General features: G+C 38.3%; 1 protein-coding gene across 4 annotated transcripts in view; it reads right to left on the bottom strand.

Annotated features, from left to right (window-relative positions):
- Positions 1 to 17806, bottom strand: part of RAD51C (RAD51 paralog C) — a 55038-nt gene that overhangs the window by 14016 nt on the left and 23216 nt on the right. For 2 of the 4 annotated variants that reach the window (XM_060134607.1, XM_060134609.1), the window contains 2 exons: positions 11720 to 11780; positions 7173 to 10269 (listed from right to left, as the gene is read on the bottom strand). The exons of 1 other annotated variant lie outside the window; for it this stretch is intronic. In XM_060134607.1, the coding sequence (XP_059990590.1) occupies positions 10153 to 10269; positions 11720 to 11780 (178 nt within the window). In that variant the 3' untranslated portion in view covers positions 7173 to 10152. Of the gene's footprint in view, positions 1 to 7172; positions 10270 to 11719; positions 11781 to 16823; positions 17788 to 17806 lie in introns of those variants that run through there. One more of the 4 variants, XM_060134610.1, reaches the window with a different exon arrangement.

The raw sequence follows: 17806 nt of genomic DNA, 5'->3' as shown, positions 1-17806 counted from the left end.
GAAAAAGTGAAAAAATATATATATCTTTGCTCCCAAAGTCCACCTCCTCATTTTGGGATGATACGTTGTCTATTCAGGTATTCCACAGATGCAGGGTACATCAAGTTGATTTTCGAGATTTAATCCGCTGCTCCTGAGGCTGCTGGGAGAAATTTCCCTTTCTCTTCTTCGTTCGCACAGCTCCTGGGGTTCAGTTTTGGATTTGGCCCCGCCTCTGTGTGTAGGTTGCCTGAGGGCGTCTGTTCTTCCCTCAGACAGGATGGGGTTAAAGGAGCAGCTGATTCGGGGGCTCTGGCTCACTCAGGCCAGGGGGACGGAGGGGTACAGAGTGCGGGGCGAGCCTAGGCGGCAGAGGCCAGCATGACATTGCACCAGCCTAAGGCGCCATGCGTTCTCCCTGGGAAGTTGTCCCTGGATCACAGGACCCTGGCAGTGGCGGGGCTACACAGGCTCCCGGGAGGGGCAGTGTGGATAGTGACCTGTGCTCGCACACAGGCTTCTTGGTGGCGGCAGCAGCAGCCTTAGCGTCCCACGCCCGTCTCTGGGGTCCGCACTGATAGCCGCAGCTCGCGCCCATCTCGGAGCTCCTTTTAAGCGGCGTTCTTAATCCCCTCTCCTCGCGCACCAGGAAACAAAGAGGCAAGAAAAAGTCTCTTGCCTCTTCAGCAGTTCCAGACTTTTCCTGGACTCCCTCCCGGCTAGCTGTGGCGCACTAGCCCCCTTCAGGCTGTGTTCACACAGCCAACCCCACTCCTCTCCCTGGGGTCCGACCTCCGAAGCCCGAGCCTCAGCTCCCAGCCCCCGCCCGCCCCGGCGGGTGAGCAGACAAGCCTCTCGGGCTGGTGAGTGCTGGTCGGCCCTGATCCTCTGTGCGGGAATCTCTCCACTTTGCCCTCCGCACCCCTGTTGCTGCGCTCTCCTCCGTGGCTCCAAAGCTTCCCCCCTCCGCCACCCGCAGTCTCCACCCGCGAAGGGGCTTCCTAGTGTGTGGAAACCTTTCCTCCTTCACGGCTCCCTCCCACTGGTGCAGGTCCCGTCCCTATTCTTTTGTCTGTTTTTTCTCTTTTCTTTTGCCCTACCCAGGCACCTGGGGAGTTTCTTGCCTTTTGGGAGGTCTGAGGTCTTCTGCCAGCGTTCAGTAGGTGTTCTGTAGGAGCTGTTCCACATGTAGATATATTTCTGATGTATTTGTGGAGAGGAAGGTGATCTCTGCGTCTTACTCTTTCGCCATCTTGAAGCTCCTCTCAGTCCTATCTTATTTTATAAATTTTATAAGAGAAGGGCATGAGAAAATAAAGGTGTTTAAATTGACATGGCTTATTAATGTCTCGGCTGGAATTAGGATCCAGGTCTTCTGACTCTAGTCCTATCTTCCCTCTACCACATTTTATTTTAATTTTATCACTGGTAACTAGTTGTAAACATTTTAGTAAGAACATTATTAACAAGAAAAACAAAATACAGTAATTAGAGAGAAAATTAAAATAGCTGATCTGGGAAATGAAAATAAGTCTATTAGGGTTAAAATTTAAGCTACTAGGAATAGCTTGAAAATATTCCAAAGACAAATTAACTGTCCCAAACTTGATAAATAAAAACCAATAAAAGTTTCAAGAAACAAAAAGTTTACTTATATACAGTTATATTAAAACACTATTAGAAACAACCCAAATGTCTATCAACAGATGAATGGATAAGCAAAATGTGGTATATACACACAATGGAATATTACATAGGCATAAAAAGGACTGAAGTTCTTCTACATGCTACAACATGGATGAACCTTGAAAACATTATGCTAAGTGAAATAAGCCAGACACAAAAGGAAAAATATTGTATGAGTCTTATCACTTATATGAAATATATATGATAAGCAAATTCATAGAAATAGAAAGTAGAGTAGAGATTACCAGGAGCTGGTGGAGGAAATAATGAAGAGTTATTGCTTAATGGGTACAGAGTTTCTGTTTGGGGTGATGAAAAGTTTTTAAAATACTGGAGGGACTTCCCTGGTGGCACAGTGGTAAAGAATCCGCCTGCCAATGCAGGGGACACGGGTTCAATCTCTGGTCAGGAAGATCCCACATGCTGCGGAGCAACTAAGCCCATGTGCCACAACTACTGAGCCTGTGCTCTAGAGCCCACGAGCCACAACTACTGAGTCCATGCACCACAAATACTGAAGCCTGCGCGCCTAGAGCCCATGATCCACAACAAGAGAAACCACTGCAATGAAAAGCCTGCACATCGCAACAAAGAGTAGCCCCCGCTGGCCGCAACTAGAAAAAGCCCACATGCAGCATCGAAGACCCAACACACACCCCCAAAAAATAAATAAAATAGTGGAGATGGTCCTACAACAATTAAAAATGTCACTGAATCATACACTTAAGAATGGTTAAAATGGCCAATTTTAAATACTATTTTATCCCAATCTTAAAAAAAAAAATTTAAAAGACCACTATTAAATTACCTATATTTATTTTATAATAAAAAATGTTCAGAAACACCATCCTATGCATGACCAAAGGTTCTAAATCTTATTTGAAATATTTATTCATACAAGCCCTTGTTAAATGTGTACGTGTTACGCAGTAGATGGATGGATGGATTGATGGAGGGATGGAGGGATGGAGGGATGGATAGATGAAAAGAAGGAAAGCATACAGGCCAGCCTATCACACCTAACTGACAGAGTTGCTAGAAAGATCAAATTAAATGATGTAAAAGTGTTTCAAAATCATAAGGCACTATATAAGTATATTTTGTGTTACATATCTCCAAAATTGAAGCTAAAAGTGATAATACTTTGGGAAAAAATACAGTTTCAATAAAGGATAAAATGTTTGTAAAACCAAGGAAGAATTACTTTTAAAAAGTGTCTGCATGTTTTAAAAGTTACAGGCATATCTCATTTTATTTTGCTTCACAGATATTATTTTTTACAAACTGAAGGTTTGTGACAACCCTTTACTGAGCAAGTTTATTGCGCCATTTTCCCAACAGTATTTGCTCATTTCATGTCTCTGTGTCACATTTTTAGTAATTCTTGCAATATTTCAAACTTCATTATTGTTATATTTGTTATGTTGATCTGTGATCAACGATCTTTGTTGTTACTCTTGCAAGAAGATTATGGCTCGTTGAAAGCTTGCAGCTTTTAGGGACTTCCCTGGTGGTCCAGTGGTTAAGAATCCACCTTCCAATGCAGGGGACGCAGGTTTGATCCCTGGTCAGGGAACTAAGATCCCATGTACCACAGGGCAACTAAGCCTGCGTGCTGCAACTACAGAGCCCATGCGCTCTGGAGCCCGTGCGCCGCAACTAAGACTCAACGCAGCCAAAAATAAATAAATTAAAAAATATATGTATAAAAAGAGTGCTATATTTAAAAAAAAGAAAGCTTGCAGTTTTTAGCAATAAAGTATTTTTAGGCAATAAAGTATTTTTAATTAAGGTATGTACTTTTTTTTTAGACATAATGCTACTGCACACTTAATAAACTACAGTATGGTATAAACAAAACTTTTATATGTACTGGGAAACCAAAAAAGTTTGTGTGACTTGCTTTAATATTTGCTTTATTGCAGTGGCCTGGTACCAAACCACACTATTTCTGAGGTATGCCTGTTCTACATATTTTATAATTAAGAAAAAATATACTCCTTAAAAAAATAAAGCTTGCAAAAAGCTAAGGAACTATCCTCTTTTTTCTTTGTTTCATAAATGGGAATAACCATCTATGAAAAATTGAAAAATGGTAAAATATCTGTCCCAGTGCTTTTCGAACTTTAATGTGCATATTACATATGAATTACCCAAAGATCATTATTTCTTGAATCATGTTGCCACATGATTTGAGGGGCTGAATAGTGGCTTCCCAAAAACGTTTCCATCCTAATCCTCGAAATTTGTGAATCCTAATTTACATGCGAAAGGGACTTTGCAGATATGATTAAATTAAGACCTCAAGATGGGGATATTATCCTGGATTATCTGACTGGGCCCTAAATGTAATCACAAGTGTCCTTTTAAAGGGAGGGCAGGAGGAGAGTGAGAAAAAGGTGATGGAAACATAGAAAGAGAGACTGGAAGATGCTATGCTGCAGTCTTTGAAGATGGGCTATGAACCAAGGAATGCAGGCAGTTTCTAGAAGCTAGAAAAAGCAACGAAACAGATTTTCCCAAAGACCCTCCAGGAGGATGCAGGCCTGCTGACACCTTGATTTTAGCCCTTTGAAACTGATTTCAGACTTGTGTTCTTGTTTTATTTTTATTTTATTTTTGGCTGCACCACATCACATGGCTTCTGGGATCTTAGTTTCCCAACCAGGGATCAAACCCGGGCCCTCTGCAGTAAGAGTTCAAAGTCCTAACCACTGGCCTGCCAGGGAACTCCCCAGACTTGTGCTCTTTTAAGCCACTAACCTATAGTAATTTATTACAAGCAGCAAGAGGAAATTAATACAAATCATACATTATGATACAAATCATAATTTCGATTTCTTTAAAAAGGAACTTACATGCTTATTAGAAGTGTTGTTTATAACACTAAAAATACAGTAATAACTAAAACTCCAAAAAGAAGTTTTAAAAGTATGCACAACCATTAAAAACTACCACAGAGGGACTTCCCTGGTGGCGCAGTGGTTAAGAATCCACCTGCCAATGCAGGGGACATGGGTTCGAGCTTTGGTCCAGGAAGATCCCACATGCCGCGGAGCCAACTAAGCCCGTGCGCCACAACTACTGAGCCTGTGCTCTAGAGCCCATGAGCCACAACTACTGAGCCCGTACACCACAACTACTGAAGCCCGTGCGCCTAGAGCCCGTGCTCCACGAGAAGCCACCGCAACGAGAAGCCCGCACACCACAACGAAGAGTAGCCCCCGCTCTCTGCAACTAGAGAAAGCCCGCGCGGAGCAACAAAAACCCAATGCAGCCATAAATAAATAAATAAATTTATTTATTTTTTAAAAAGTCAAAGAAAAATTTAGTTATGTGGAATACATGAGGATATATTAAGAATTTTAAAAAGCAGGTTACAATACTATATAATTTTTTTAAAAAATTATACTTATGTGTATTTTGTTTCTTATAGTGTTACAGACTGAATTGTGTCTCCCCAAAGTTCTTATGTTATTCTTATTCTCTAACCTCCAATGTGATTATACTTGGTGACAGGGCTTTTAGGAGGTAATTAAGGTTAAATGAGGTCAGAAGAGCAGGGTCCTTATGATAGAATTAGCACCATTATAAGAACAGACACCTGAAAGCTTGCTCACTCATGCTCTCAATCTCTAACCATCATGTGAGAACATAGTGAGAAGAGGCCATGGAAGAGATCTCCTATTATACCAGAAACAACCTGCTAGCACCATGATCTTGGACTTCTAGCCTCTAGAACTGTGAGAAAATAAACTTCTTTTAAGCCACCCAATCTATGGGATTTTGCCACGGCAGCACAAGCTACTACTACAGATTTTAGTATTGAGAAGCGGGATGTTGCTTTAAGGAATACCTAAAACTGTGGAAGAAACTTTGGAACAGTAATGGGTGGAGGCTGGAAGAGTTTGGAGGTGGCATGCTAGAAATATGGGTATTAAAGGTGATTCTGGTGAGATCTGAAATGGAAATGAGGAACATGTTATTGGAAACTGGAGAAAAGGTGACCCTTGTTATAAAGTGGCAAAGAACTGGCTGAATTTAGTGTTCCGTGGAAAATAGAACTTCCAAGTAATGAAACTGGCTATTTAGCTGAGGTTTCTAAGTGAAGTACTGAAGGAGTGGCTTGGCTCCTCCTGTTTATAGTAAAATGCAAAATGATCTCATTGTTAAGCATAAAGGAACCGGAACCTAAAAATTTGGAAAATTCTCAGCCTATCTATATTGCAAATTAGACAGCATGTTCTGAAGAGGACATCAAGGGTGTGGCTGGATCATCACTCCATAAAAAGCTTATGGTATTATAAGAGCCAAAACAATGCCAGTTTGAACTGAAGGGGATAGAGACAGGACAAAGTGAAGGAAGGCTGACCGACTTCTTGGATTTGAAAGGACTGGAGAGCTATTTTGCTGCAAACATCAGCTATTCTTCAAGAAGAGGGAAAAATGACCCTGAAGGCCATTCAGAGGTCATCAGGGATACTACCTCATTTTCAACAGGCCAGATGGCCTCTGCCAGAGGTCAGGGGCAGAACCTCCACCTAGAGTTGTGGGGTGATGCTGCCATGCCAGTGGGCCTGGAAGGCAGAGTATCAAACCAAAAAGGATTAATGTCAAGCCTTAAGATCTAATGGAATTTGCCTGGCTAGGTTTTGGACTTCCTGGGGACCCATCACTCCATTTTTCCTTCTGATTTCTTCCTTTAGAATGAGAATGTCTATCCTACCATTGTATTTCGGAAAGACTTGTCAGGTTTCACAGGTTCACAGCTGGAGAAGAATTCTGCCTCAGAAAGAACTGTACCTGAGGACTTCCCCACTCCCAACGCAGGCGGCCCGGGTTCGATCCCTGGTCAGGGAACTAAATCCCACATGTATGCTGCAACTAAGAGTTCACACACCACAACTAAGACCCGGCACAACCAAATAAAAATAAATATTAAAAAAAAAAACTACCTGGAATCTCACTGGCATCTGATTTAGAGATTATTTTAATGAGACTTTGTACTTTAGAGTTGATGCTGGAATGAATTAAGACTTTGGGGGCTGTTGGGATAGAATGTATTTTGCATGTGAGAAGGACATGAATTTGCGGGGACCAGCGGCAGAATGCTATGGACTGAAATGTGTCCTCTCAAAATTCATATGTTGAAGCCCTACCTCCAATGTGACTATTTGGAGATAGGGCTTTTAGGAGGTAATTAATGTTAAATGAGGTTATAAGGGTGCATTTCTCACAGGATTGGTGGTCTTATAAGACAGGAAGAGAGAACGGTCTCTATCTCTGCGCATTCACCTAGGAAAGTCCTTGTGAGCCAACAGTGAGAAGGCAGTTGTCTGCAAGCAAGGAAGACAGCCCTTACCAGAACCAGACCATACTGGGACACTGAGAAAATACCATGAGAAAATTCTGTTGTGTAAGTCTATGGTATTTTGTTTCTGCAGCCCAAGCGGACTAAGTGTATATTATAACTAGAAAAATAAATATCTTTTCAGCACAACTTTGAAAGGCTATATGAAAATTTTATTTAAAAAGAGTTGCAAACAAAAAGAAATACACTTGGCTTTGTCAATATTCAGGGTTTCATTTTTTTTTAACATCTGTATTAGAATATAATTGCCTTACAATGGTCTCTGCTTTATAACAAAGTGAATCAGTTATACGTATACATATGTTCCCATATCTCTTCCCTCGTGTCTCCCTCCCTCCCACCCCTCTAGGTGGTCACAAAGCACCCAGCTGATCTCCCTGTGCTATGCAGCTGCTTCCAACTAGCTATCTATTTTACGTTTGGTAGTGTATATATGTCCATGCCACTCTCTCACTTTGTCCCAGCTTACCCTTCCCCCTCCCCATATCCTCAAGTCCATTCTCTAGTAGGTCTGTCTTTATTCACGTCTTGCCCCTCAGTTCTCCATGACCATTTTTTTTTCTTAGATTCCATATATATGTGTTAGCATACGGTATTTCTGACTTACTTCACTCTGTATGAGACTCTAGGTCCATCCACCTCACTACAAATAACTCAATTTCGCTTCTTTTTATGGCTGAGTAATATTCCATTGTATATATATGCCATATCTTCTTTATCCATTCATCTGTTGATGGACATTTAGGTTGCTTCCATGTACTGGCTATTGTAAATAGAGCTGCAATGAACATTTTGGTACATGACTCTTTTTGAATTATGGTTTTCTCAGAGTATATGCCCAGTAGTGGGATTGCTGGGTCGTATGGTAGTTCTGTTTTTAGTTTTTTAAGGAATCTCCATACAGTTCTCCATAGTAGCTGTTATCAATTTACATTCCCACCAACAGTGCAAGAGGGCTCCCTTTTCTCCACACCCTCTCCAGCATTTATTGTTTGTAGATTTTTTGATGATGGCCATTCTGACTGGTGTGAGATGATATCTCATTGTAGTTTTGATTTGCATTTCTCTAATGATTAATGATGTTGAGCATTCTTTCATGTGTTTGTTGGCAATCTGTATATCTTCTTTGGAGAAATGTTTATTTAGGTCTTCTGCCCATTTTTGGATTGGGTTGTTTGTTTTTTTGTTATTGAGCTGCATGAGCTGCTTGTAAATTTTGGAGATTACTCCTTTGTCAGTTGCTTCATTTGCAAATATTTTCTCCCATTCTGAGGGTTGTCTTTTTGTCTTGTTTATGGTTTCCTTTGCTGTGCAAAAGCTTTTAAGTTTCATTAGGTCCCATTTGTTTATTTTTATTTCCATTTCTCTAGGAGGTGAGTCAAAAAGGATCTTGTTGTGATTTATGTCAGAGTGTTCTGCCTATGTTTTCCTCTAAGAGTTTGACAGTGTCTGGCCTTACATTTAGGTCTTTAATCCATTTTGGGGTCTCATAGTTCTTTTAAAGTACAGTGTTATAATGCTTTATAAAATGACCTCTTAACAGTATCTGATGCCTGGTAACACTGATATTTATCACTTAACAACCCCCTTACTCTCTTGACGTTATGATTTGAGTAGACAGAATATAAAATGACAGGTAATTTTTTATAATGACTGCATTAATTATAATAAAAACATATGGGGCTTCCCTGGTGGCACAGTGGTTGAGAGCCCACCTGCCGATGCAGGGGACGCGGGTTCATGCCCCGGCCCAGGAAGATCCCACATGCCGCGGAGCGGCTGGGCCCGTGAGCCATGGCCGCTGAGCCTGCATGTCTGGAGCCTGTGCTCCGCAACGGGAAAGGCCACAACAGTGAGAGGCCCACGTACCACAAAAGAAAAAAAAAACCATATGCCTTAAAGCGCTCAAAAATAAGAGTGTTACAATTAGTTATCCTATACTAAAGTAGTCATTTGAAATTAGTCTTACATAATTAGGATGACCATAAGCCTGATTTGCCTGGGACAGTCCTGATTTATGTCCTGGTATAATTGTTAGCAGTGCCTATTTTCATTCTTTAAAAAGTCCTTGCCAACTATGGTTAGTCTATGTATAATCAATTACAGAATAATTACATTTTTAAAATTTTATGAATTTAGTGTTCAGTCTGGGACAGGAAATACCAACTGTCACTGAAGTCTGGAAAATATGGTTGTCACGGTATACAATATTCAATTACTTAAATAATTTTCTTCCACTGGGAGTTAAAGTAAATTTTGTAAATGAATTAAGAAGCACTAAGAACCAGGTACCAAAACATTTTTAAATTTTGAAACCACTCAACAATCCAAATTTTTAATTTATTCAAGCAGTATTAAGATTATTCAAAGGAAAAATGTCAATACACCTAGAACTGGATCACACCATGTTTCAAAAATATAGAAATAAATGACTGTGAGCTTATCAACTTGACAACATAGATATATGTTCCAGTCAATGTTCTAGATGGGATAACAACTCTAAAGTCCTTCCTTTAATGTTACAAAATAACATTAAAAAATGAACAAATGACTTAGATTTTAGGATTGGGGTCACTAAAATCAGACTGGTCATCCAAAATGTGTATCCTACTCATAAACTGAATGTAATGATATGCTGACTCATGGTGCTGCCTTTTCTTCATAATAGAAACATGTCATTTTTAAGAATTATCAAAGCTACATTTAAAGAGGAGAGCACAATAGGAATGTGAAAAAAATCTTTTCTTCCTAGAAATGTCTAGGCAATTGGCAAAGAAAGGAGGAGAAAACAGTCTGAAAATTAAATTCAGATTGGCCACAAGCGATCAGCTTTCCACATTTGCAAAATACAATAACTGTATCATCTCTACTGAATGTTATTGAAAATGAAAACAGGGTTAAATACAACTGTAGAACACTGCTTAGTTTAGAAAAACTTTCAGAGAATCCTATTTGTTAAGTGTTTTCACTTAATATAGACCTGATCCATTCATTCACCATTCACTTAATATAGACTGGATTCATTCACGCCATAGTGTTTATATTCTAAAGTAACGAGTCCACTACTTGTAAGCACTGCATCTCTCACAGCATCAATACATATGTATACTCTGAGACTAGTCTTTGGATTCCTTTTCTTCCTCTGAGTCCCGTGACCGCTTCCGGATATTCAATGAACCTTCTGTTTGCAATGAACATGCAGTAGCAACAACAGCATCTCTAAATCCCTGAGGCTGCGAAATGAAAAAATATACAAGTATGCTTTAAGAACATCTAAAATAACAACTGGTCTTCCAAATATTTTAAAGTAATTGATAAAAGAGCTACTTTATTCTTGGGATAGACGTTATCAACCACTGTGAATGAAGAGGATAAACCTCAAAGATAGGGCTATAATAGGGTAACTTTTATCTAGAGTATGTGTATGTCTTTACTTATACATACACATACACAGAAATATAGTACATTATAAAAATATTCTCTAAAAGTCAATCCTAACAAACTTTACAGTGGCTCTATTAAAAGAGGTGAAAGGAATTAACATGCACTAATTACTTAGGTACTTTAGAAATATTTTCACAATTAAATACTCTAATGAATTGGGAGATTGGGATTGACATATATACACTAATACGTATAAAACAGATAACTAATGAGAACCTGCTGTATAGCACAGGGAACTCCACTTCGCTGTACAATAGAAACTAACACAACACTGTAAAACAACTATACCCCAATAAAAATAAATACTCTAAAATAAAATGTCCCGATTAGATACTTTAAATGCACCTGGGCAGTGCAAAGACTAAGTAGATAATTCAGTTTCAGAATCTCCTTCTATTTCTGTTTCTGTCCTTAAAAAATGAGACGCTAAGAATATATCTGATTCAACACTATTGATAAATATGCATTATTTTAGCCAAAAATTTATTTTCTATGATGTAAAATTACTGGAAAATTAACACTTTAAAGTGGGATATATTTCACTTATATGTGGAATCTAAAAAAATAACAAGAAACTAGTGAATACAACAAAAAAGAAGCAGACCTACAGATACAGAGAACAAACTAGTGGTCACCAGTGGGAAGAGGAAAGTGGGGAGGGGCAATAATGAGGTAGGGGATTGAGATGTACAAACTACAACACTATGCATAAAATAAACTACAAGGATATTACTGTACAACATGGGGAATATAGCCAGTATTTTACAATAACTATAAATGGAGTATAACCTTTAAAAATTGTGAATCACTATAATGTACACGTGTAACTTATATAATATTACATATCAACTATACTTCAATAAAAAAAGAAAAAAGTGGGATATATTTGATGACTATGATAGATCTATCAAAATGAGTAATGCTGGTATTTTTTTCTTTTCTGAAAATCTTTAACGACTTTCACTTTAAAAATCTAATATCCTGACATTACACATGGCACGGAACACACTCCCCTATAAATAAGTATTTCCTCTGTTCTTAAGAATAAATTTCAGTTTAATTGTGACTAGAGAATTCTTACATATACTACTATTTTGGGGATAATGTTCTAAGCGTCAAAAGCTGTCCTCAAATATGCTTGCTGCCTACAGAAGTTAACAGAAGCAATTTGTAAATGCTCTCTTGAGATAATTACTGCCCACTAACACCAAAATCCCACTCTAACCAAATAATACTGACTGTGATTTGAAATAGTACTGTAGCATCCTTCTGGCTTGGTGATTTGTACAATGTTGCCAACCTGCTTAGAGAAAAAGAATAAATACACACAAACACATGATCTTAATTAATTAGTTCAGACGACTGATTTCATAATTTAAATTCATAGCTTTTTACTATAATTCTATTATTTTGTTCTCTAAGAACACAGAAAGCAAAGAAATATCAAAAATACTCCCTTTAAACAAGAGCTATATGTATACATGTAATAATTATTACATATAATAACAATACGGGCTTCCCTGGTGGCACAGTGGTTAAGGATCCGCCTGCCAATGCAGGGGACACAGGTTCGAGCCTTGGTCTGGGAAGATCCCACATGCCGCGGAGCAAATAAGCCCATGCGCCACAACTACTGAGCCTGTGCTCTACAGCCGCGAGCCACAACTACGGAGCCCGTGTGCCACAACTACTGAAGCCCACGCGCCTAGAGCCCAGGCTCCACAAGAGAAGCCACTGCAGTGAGAAGCCCGCGCACTGCAACGAAGAATAGCCCCCGCTCGCCGCAACTAGGGAAAGCCCACGTGCAGCAACAAAGACTCAACATAGCCAAAAATAAAATAAAAATAAAAATAAATTAAAAAAAACAAAAATCCACAATAGATTTGTTTACATAAGTGAAATTTTAAAACAACCAAAAAGGCCAATGACTGATTCAAATAAATTATTTTATACATGACAAGATGCTATTTACACTTAAGAAAATAAAGTGGAAGAAAATATTTAATGAGATTGGAAAATATTAATAATATATGAAGTATAAGTTATACTGTATGAGCCCACATTTATGAATGTTTGTACATATACATTATATAGAAAAATTACTAAAAGACTACAATCAAAGGGACTTCCCTGGTGGTCCAGTGGGTAAGACCCCATGCTCCCAATGCAGGGGGTCTGGGTTCGATCCCTGGTCGGGGAACTAGATCCCGCATGCATGCTGCAACTAAGTTCTGGCGCAGCCAAAATAAATAAATAAATATTAAAACAAACAAAACCAAAAAATACTACAATCAAAAAGTTAAGTTGTTGTTACAAGGTAAAAGTTGTTTTTTTGTTTGGTTATCTACATCTTTCAAACTTTCTACAGTACTTGTGTATTTTTTTACGTGTTATAATAGAAGTATTAAGACAATTTCTTGGTATTTAAATGAGGAACACGTACTCATGTTATACTAATACAAATAATCTAGGAAAACACATTCTTTCAAAATGCTTATGTTCAGAAAAATCGCTGTCAAAACAGGACAAGGTCTGTTTAGGTATGATTTTATTGTGTACTCTACAAAGTAAATAATATAAAACTGAAAGCTGAAAGTAGTTGAGAAATAAAATTCTAAACTCTTATTAACTATGCTCAAATACCGTAACAGCAACAAATACATTTGACCCTTGAACAATGCAGGGGTTAGGGGCACCAACCCTGTGCAGTCCAAAATCCAAATACTCTGCTTCAAAAACAAAGGAATTGATAAATGAGTCACCCAAGGGCAGGAAGCTGAAACAGTTTAGATAGAATCAGGACTCAAACCCTAGCTCTTTTAACTCCACATACTCTGATCTCTAATTGAACACAAAAAAACTCTTCCCCACACTTAAAAGATCTGTAAAATGAAAATACAGATACTACATTTATTGAAAAAAATCTGCCTATAAGTAGACCCATGCAATTCAAACCCTTGTTGTTCACTGGTCAACTGTATAAGAAAAAAAAATTTTTTTTTTTTTGGCCGCACCATGTGGCATGTGGGATCTTAGTTCCCTGACCAGGGATCAAACCCGCGCCCCCTGCAGTGGAAGCATGGGGTCTTAATCACTGGACCGCCAGGGAAGTCCCTAAGCAAAAACTTTTAAAGTGTCTTTTAAAAATTACTTTAAAACTGATATAATTTATTCACAATAGCTAAAAGGTAGAAGCAACCCAAGTGTCTGACAGATGAATGAATGGATAAACAAAAGGTGGTATATACATACCATGGAATATTGCTCAGTCTTAAAAAGGAAAGGAATTCTGACATATGCTACAATGAACCTTAAAGACTTTACACTAAGTCAAATAAAGCCAGTCACAAAAGGACCAATATTGTATGCTTCTGCTTATATGAGGTGCCTAGAGCAGTCAAATTCATAGAGACAGAAGGTAGAATGGTGGTTCCCAGGGGCTGGTAGGAGGGGAGGATGGGGAATTAGTATTTAATAAGCATGGAGTTTCAGTTTAGGAAGATGAAAAAGGTCTGGAGATGGATGGTGGTGATGACTGTAAAATAATATGAATGTACTTCACGCCACAGAATCGTACACTTAAATGGTTAAAATGGTAAATTCTTTGTTACATATACTTTACCACAATTTTTTTTTTTGGCTGCAGCACGCAGAATGCAGGATCTTAGTTCCCTGAGCAGGGATCGAACCTGTGCCCCCCTACAGTGGAAGTGCAGTCCTAACCACTGGACGCCAGGGAATTCCCTACTTTACCACAATTTTAAACAACTGATATAACCGTACAAAATAAGGATTCTAACTTAGAGAAAAATCATAGCCTCTCAGAGTTAAACGGATCATTTCTTTAAATGTCATATAATGTTGATTTGTTTTCAAAAATAATTCAAAAAGACATCTTGGTTTATGATGGTACTCTCTTAATTTTGAAATTGGCCCCTACTCAGGCATAATTCAAAAGAGAAGCAATCAGAGACCATCATCCATTAGCTTTTAGGTTTGTTCTTTCAGGATGAGAATAGAAGAATCCAAAATGTCATATCTTTGTAATAGCAACTGTCTGCATAAATAAAATAACTGTTAAGTAATATGTAATATAAGAATAATTGTGTTAGGGAGTGAAATCATCAACTTTTACAATGCTTTAGGGCTGATGGTCTATCTTTAACGCAAAATAAAACAGAAAAAATAGAGGCATGGAGTATTTAAATCTATCTTATTAAAAAAATCACACTTTTGTTTTTGTTTGTTTGTTTTGCGGTATGCGGGCCTCTCACTGTTGTGGCCTCTCCCGTTGCGGAGCACAGGCTCTGGACGCGCAGGCTCAGCGGCCATGGCTCACGGGCCCAGCCGCTCCGCGGCATGTGGGATCTTCCCGGACCGGGGCACGAACCCATGTCCCCTGCACTGGCAGGCGGACTCTCAACCACTGCGCCACCAGGGAAGCCCAAAAAAAAAATCACACTTTTTGATTCAATGAAACAAAAATTAGCTAACCTTCTGAAAAAGTAGTATCTAAATCACCTCATATCACCATATATCCAAAAAGGTACCCAGTACATCCAACTTTTCTGAGAAAATTATTAAAAAGCAAATAAGATTTTAAGAAGCATTTATATGTTTATTAATAATCCTAACATCAAATGGGCATTAAGTATTAAGGTTGAAAATCTTCCTCAAATTTCTAGGTAAAAATAAAATTTATATTTCACGTCTGCATCTCAAGAGATTTTTTTGTGTGTGTGGTACGCGGGCCTCTCACTGCTGTGGCCTCTCCCGTTGCGGAGCATAGGCTCCGGATGTGCAGGCTCAGCGGCCATGGCCCACAGGCCCAGCCACTCCGCGGCATACGGGATCTTCCTGGACCGGGGCACGAACCCGTGTCCCCTGCATCGGCAGGCGGACTCTCAACCACTGCGTCACCAGGGAAGCCCTCAAGAGATCTTTTTAAACAACAAACTAAACCAAAGAATCACTTGGCTCATGGCCCCAGCTGAGATGAAGCTTAACATATGGCTGAACTACAGTTTAGGTCAGGAAGAAACAAGACAGAAGCACAATTTGTGCTTTAAAACTGAGACACATATGAAACACTGCGCGGGGGTGTTGATGTATTACTCCACTCTACCACCAGATCTCCTTGGCAAACAGTGGTATAATTCTGAACAATCTTGGCCTCATCTTATCATGAATATGCAAACTGGAGGAAAACCCACACAACGTACCGGACAGAGACAAAAGTATTTCTCTTAATAACTATTGGAATGTTATTCCATTATTAACCAAAGGGTAAAAATCAGGCGTTTCTAGTGAAGATGGGGACTGGGGCATGAGGCGGAACACTTAAATTCAATTCTCCATGTAAATTTGGCTAGTCAAGGTCTTTAGTTTTCTGCTCAAACTATAAGTGTTCATTTTTATAACTATTTTCCCCCAGCATGAGTTTCTATTTCCATCCTTTCAAGATAAACTAAATTTTAAAACACATACAAGATTTCATACAACTTTAATAACTTAAAGATATCAGATTTCAAACAATGAAGAACAAAACTATGTTGATTTTATTAAATGAGGTCAACTTATTCTGATTCTATAAAGTATGTACATTACTTATCATATATCTACAGCCTAGGAAAAAAAGCAGTTTGGAGAAAAAGGTTTTTACCTAAAAAGGAGGATAAGAGCTATACCTTCAGATTCGCTGGCAATCAATGCAATAATATAATAACATTCTAGAAACAGCAATTATAGGAGAAAAGGAATGGACTCTATTATAAAGTCAGCTAAAAAATGTGGATACTACTACCTATTTCATAGTTATTTGGAAAATAAAATGAAATTATATATATACATACACAGAGCACTTAGCATAATAAAGAACAGTTAATAAATATTCAAAAAATGGTAGCTATTATTTACTACTTTTAATTTTTCTGTGCCTTGATCTTCTCACTGCTAGTGATAATTGGTACAGCGTTTTCTAAGAGTTACTGAAGGACTCACAGATATAGAAAATAAATTAGTGGTTACCAGTGGGGAGAAGGAGGGGGCAATACAGGAGTAGGGGATTAAGAGGTACAAACTACTATGTATAAAATAAGCTACAAGGATACACTGTACAACACAGCAAATATAGCCAATATTTTATAATAACTATAAATGGAGCATAACCTTTAAAAATTGTGAATCACTATACTGTATACCTGTAACTTCCATAATAGTGTATATCAACTATATTTAATTTTTTTTAAATAGTTATTGAAGGGATTATATGAAAGGTTGTATACAAGGTGCCCAGTTAAATACCTAGCACAAGCAGGCACTTATTAAAATGATAGTATGGAATACAGGTAAAAATTCATAGAACAGCACATTTCCCCTAAATCTATCTATTCAATGTCAGTGTTCTACGCCACTAATTTCTTGGGAAAGATTAGTAAGAAGCTGAAGTCATAAAATGGTTAACTCTTAAGAAAGTAAGCATGATTTTCTGATCTCATGGGTGCCTAACCAATGCTAACTTCTAGAATTTGACAAAGGCAGCAAACTTCTTCTGACGAATGCATAAAAAGATGAAAGAAACATCTTTCTCTGCTCCTATTATTTTTCTCACTTCTTAGATGTATTCTATTAGTGAGTATGTAATACTAGAATAATAGTGGAAGAATACTACTGTATACTAGCTCAAGGGGAACTTCTAATAACATTTAAATAGTGGGATGTGCTTTCCAGAAACCTAAATCTGGGAAAATATAAGCGATATGTTCAAAAGACTCTCATCTGGAGAACTGCTGCCAATCTTTACAATACGGTTTGTTGCTGAGAAAAGAATTGCTTTTGTGAATCCAGTACACAATGACTTATTTACAGAATTGGAGGGATGGGAGTTGAATGTAAAGCACTATGTATTATGGAGGAAAAAAGTTACCTGAGGTCTTTGGAAATGCCAGCTTTAAAAGAGACACAAACTGCATGAACTAGTTATAAAAGATGTATACAAATATAATAGGGTCAGCTATGAGCTCAGGGTCAGTAAAACCTAACTTGGTCAGGCTTGATTTTTTTCACTTTGTACAAGAATGAAGAAATGCAGAAAAAGAAATAGATAGTATCTCTGACCAGACCCAATATGTCTTTAAGCAATCCTTTTTTCCATTTTTGCCCACATGCTGTCTCAATTTCCCTATTTTATTGGAGTATTTCCAAACCAAGTTCTCTAGGTTATACCAATTAACTTGAAAGCAGAGATGTTGGCATAAATCTGACATTTCTAGAAGTATAGAATAAAAGACTCCACGGCTTTCAATTGCCTATTTAAAAAAAATGAAG

The sequence above is a fragment of the Lagenorhynchus albirostris genome, chromosome 20 (assembly GCF_949774975.1).
Source record: "Lagenorhynchus albirostris chromosome 20, mLagAlb1.1, whole genome shotgun sequence".
Classification (NCBI taxonomy): domain Eukaryota; kingdom Metazoa; phylum Chordata; class Mammalia; order Artiodactyla; family Delphinidae; genus Lagenorhynchus; species Lagenorhynchus albirostris.
This window is presented reverse-complemented; position numbering and strand designations above follow the sequence as displayed.